At 41.4% G+C, this 4401-nt stretch overlaps 1 protein-coding gene across 1 annotated transcript; it reads left to right on the top strand.

The window, feature by feature from the left end:
* Positions 1-2868: 2868 nt before the first annotated feature.
* XCR1 (X-C motif chemokine receptor 1) lies at positions 2869-3912 on the top strand. The gene has a single exon (XM_073329517.1). The coding sequence runs from the start codon at positions 2869-2871 to the stop codon at positions 3910-3912; it is 1044 nt and encodes a 347-aa protein (XP_073185618.1).
* The last annotated feature ends 489 nt before the right edge of the window (positions 3913-4401 follow it).

Raw genomic sequence — 4401 nt, 5'->3', positions numbered from 1 at the left:
GTGGTACTTCCTGCTGGTCCCAGCTTCACAAGGTCCTCTGGCAGGATTCTAGCATAACCTTCCTGGGGTGATGTGGAGGGGTCAGTGGTCTAACACCCCCTAGGATTCCCACTTCTAGTCCTGCAGGTTCTTACAGGGGGTCACTGAGCCATGGGCCCCCTGAGTGGTGAGACCAATGCTGCCAACAGGGAATATGCCAATGACTGCTGGTATTATTGTTTAGGGCATACCCTGAGAGTTACTGGTACAAATTCCTCTCAGAACTGTGACCTCCCAACACCAGCAAATAGGTCAGTGTCTGAGGTGTGCATCGGGGCAGAATTTTGCCCTTTAATTTTAGGTCTTAATCAAAATCAGGAGTTGTAAGTTTCAAACATTCATCTTTCATGTATTTATTGACTTCCATTTCATTTGAATGATACCAGTAAAAGATCCCAGTTTCATAACCATTTAAAAAGAAAAATCACCTTGCCCTTCCTATAAATCAGTGTAGCAGAAAAACAAATGGTGGCATCACTCACAGAGGCAAGCAGGAATAAAAGTGGTCATTTATAACAGATGTCTCAATTTTTGGATGCCCCACTTGAAAAGTCATAGACTTGATATTCAGAAATGCCAGTCACCTGCTGTTCCCGTTGACTCAACTAAAGCTCTGGGTATTTAACACTTCTGGAAGAATCAGGCCGTAGGTATCCTAAGTTGGGTTCACCAGAACTGAAGCATACAAAATCAGAGGCCACTTTTGAGAAGTTGGTCTTAAAGCAATAAACTCTGGGCCAATTCCTACAGGTTGCCTTCTGAAGTCAATGGTCATAAGAGCTTCTTTTAAACATCAGCACAGAGGAAGTCATTGGCAGTACACAAGTTTTACTGGTTGTACATGCTCCATGTTCTTGAGCACCATCCACTAGCACTTTGTCTCGTAACTATTTACATATACACAGCCATAGAGCACTCCTGCAACAAATAGAACTACTTGTGTAAATAAGAAAAGCCCATAAATGATCCAGGAGATTTTTTCCTTCAGATTTGCATTATTGTAAAAGTGGCAGATGGTGAGTCAAAGGGAACAACACAAGGAAGGACTCAATGGGGAAAAGATGGTTCTCAGTGGTAGCAGATGACAGAACAAGGAGTAATGGTCTCAAGTTGCAGTGGGGGAGGTTTAGATTGGATATTAGGAAAAACATTTTCACTAGGAGGGTGGTGAAACACTGGAATGCGTTACCTAGGGAGGTGGTGGAATCTCCTTCCTTAGAAGTTTTTAAGGTCAGGCTTGACAAAGCCCTGGCTGGGATGATTTAGTTGGGGATCGGCCCTGCTTTGAGCAGGGGGTTGGACTAGATGACCTCCTGAGGTCCCTTCCAATCCTGATATTCTATGAAAAGTTCAGGAAAGGAAGGTAGAGAAGAGGGAAATAAAGAAACATCATGAGTCTGCTTCTGCTCCTATTGAAATCAGTGACTAAATTTCTGTTAACTTCAATGGGAGCTGGATCAACACCTTTATATATTTTAGAATCACCTTTGTCTGGCTTGTCCTAGTCTGTCCCTCCACAAACACAAGTTGACGCTACACCATTCTGTTTTGTTGTGAGCACGTTCTTTCCATTTCTAGCCAAAGAGTTTTGTCATGGGATCGGCCCAGCGCGTTTTTGGTCTGCCCCGTGGTCGCTTGTGGTCTCTGGGGATCCAGTCACTGATGCAGGTTGTCCACCTATTGTCTTGCCTGCAGACTACATGACCCGCCCAGCTCCGCTTTGCGTCGTACATCACCTGCACTACATCATTCACCTATGTACGCCTTCTGATCTCCTCATTCGGTATGTGATCACAGAGCGATATCTTACACATTTGCCTTTCCATTGCTCTCTGGGTGACAGCAAATTTTTCTTCCTCTGCTTTCGTTGTTGACCAGCTTTCTGCTCTGTATATCATTGCTGGCAGAACAGTGGAGTTAAACAGTGCTTTCCTTTTCTTCATGGGCAGTTCATCATCCGTTAGAGACATCTTTATTTTGTTGAAACTTGCCCACCCTGCCTTTCGCCTCCTACAGCATTCCCCTTTGAATGAGTTGTCTCTGTTCAGCTGCTGACCCAGGTAAATATATTTTTCAACCTCCTCGACTTCTTTCCCGTTTACAGTGATGATTCCTTCTGCACAATGCTCATTCTGCATCCACTTTGTCTTCGACGTGTTCACTTCCAACCCAATATTATGCGAAAGTGTTTGCAGTTGCTACAGTTTGTTCTCTTTTAGAATACTAATTTGAAAAATCCTCTCATTACTAATGTTAATCTATTTGTATTTTTTATCTATTTCTATACTGGCATTGGAAGTTTGCCTGGTTTTATAAGTTTTCTGCAGAATTGAATCGTGAAACAGGATCACGTGTTGGGTAAATATCTTTTCAGAACAGTGTAAAAACTGGATGGGTTCTGAAGTCTTGATAACTGTCCTTAAATATAGATACATCAGTGTGCACACAACTCTAGCTGGAATTATCCCAGGTAAAATATTCAGTTGTTGGCAGCTATAATGTGCAAACTGATTAACTTGCTTTTGAGACTTTTTGAATTTAAACTAATTAAGAAATGCAAAAATTGAAGTCTGTGCCTAATGTTCTATTAATGCAAAATTCCATTTGTGACCATATTCCAGCTCCTCAGGGTAAAGATGTAAAATTTAAATCACGCCCCCACAGTAAAACGGAAGAAATTTCACTACTCCATTTGTGGCATGCACAGAAACTTAAAGGCTTAGATAAGAGAAGACCCTACTGGTCACAGAAAATATCATAAAAAGTCTGGTTCTTTGTGGGGGTTTCTACCAGTTGCTGTGACAGTGCCATTTGGGTTTACACATCCAAATGGGTGAATCTGACTATTACTTAAACTCGTCTTCAGACGACTATGAAGAGTATGGGAACTTCAGTTATTTTAACAACTCTAGTAATGTGTGTGAAATGGATGACCTCCACACATTTGGTGCCCATCTCACCACCATTCTGTACTCGCTGGCTTTTGTTCTTAGCCTGCTAGGAAATAGTTTGGTGTTATGGATCCTAATGAAGTATGAAAACCTTGCGTCTTTAACAAACATCTTCATCATGAACCTTTGCATCTCTGACCTGGTCTTCTCTTGCGTGCTGCCCTTCTGGATCGTGTATCATTTGCATGGATGGATTTTTGGTGATTTCCTCTGCAAGGCTGTGAATACCGTTTTCTCCATCAGCTACTACAGTGGTATTATTTTTTTGACCATAATGACTATTCTCCGGTACTTGGCAGTGGTGAACCCCTTGTCAGCCTTGAGTACTCAGACACGCCAGTGTGGCATTCAGGTGAGCTTGGCCATTTGGGGTGCTAGCATGTTAGTTGTGGTTCCTGAGATGATTTTCACCCAAGTGCAAATTGATCTGGATGATTTCAGGACCTGTGATTACACTGACTTACATTGGAAAAGGGTAGACATTTATCAGCGAAATGTCTTCTTTCTCTTTTCCTTTGTTGTTATTGTATTTTGTTACGTCAAGATACTACAAATTCTGCTCAGAACAAGATCTCACAGGAAGCACAGAACTGTGAGACTCATCTTTACCATTGTGGCAGCTTTTTTCCTGAGTTGGGCACCTTATAATATACTCTGTTTCCTGCAAACTTTGCCAGCTCATTACATCTTTCTGAACTGTGAGATCCAAAAGAACATTGCATATGCCTTCTACATCAGCCGCAAAATTGCCTTTTCCCACTGCTGCCTTAACCCTGTGCTCTATGTATTTGTTGGGGTCAAATTCAGAAGACATTTGATGCACCTGTGCAATTACCTCTGCCCATTCAACAATGGGAAAATCTCCAGCCCCAGGATTTATTCTCATGGCAAATTCCACTATGAAGATAATTCCATTTACTGAAGGCTGCTCTGCAGTGCTAAGCATGAGTGAAATATTTAGATTTTAAAGCCATTAACAATAGTTGATTTTTAGAGACATTCATTTGAAAGACTCACATATTTATTCTTTGGAATATTTGAGATGTGGAAAACTAATAGAAAATGTATTTCCATGGGGAGGGGGTAACATCACCTCTAGGCTTTTCTAGATAAGGGGCCAAATTCTGCTCTCACTTACATTCCTGCAATTCCATCATATCCAGTAGCATTGAAGCAGAGTAAATGAGAGCAGAACTCACCCAATGTCTCTATCTGGGATTAAGCCAGGTCTTATTAGTTTGACAGTAGCTACATAACTCAGAATACCTGATGTTTTCAAGGTAAACTTCTCACTGCTGCTGTGTACAAAGCTATTAATATTATAAGATTAACACAAACCCATTTTCTGATCCTCAGTAGGAAGTTTTGGTGGTTGATGCGTGGTAGAAGGAATTAAGTTAATGAGTGTGTT

This window comes from Lepidochelys kempii, chromosome 2 (assembly GCF_965140285.1).
Source record: "Lepidochelys kempii isolate rLepKem1 chromosome 2, rLepKem1.hap1, whole genome shotgun sequence".
Lineage (NCBI taxonomy): Eukaryota > Metazoa > Chordata > Testudines > Cheloniidae > Lepidochelys > Lepidochelys kempii.
This window is presented reverse-complemented; position numbering and strand designations above follow the sequence as displayed.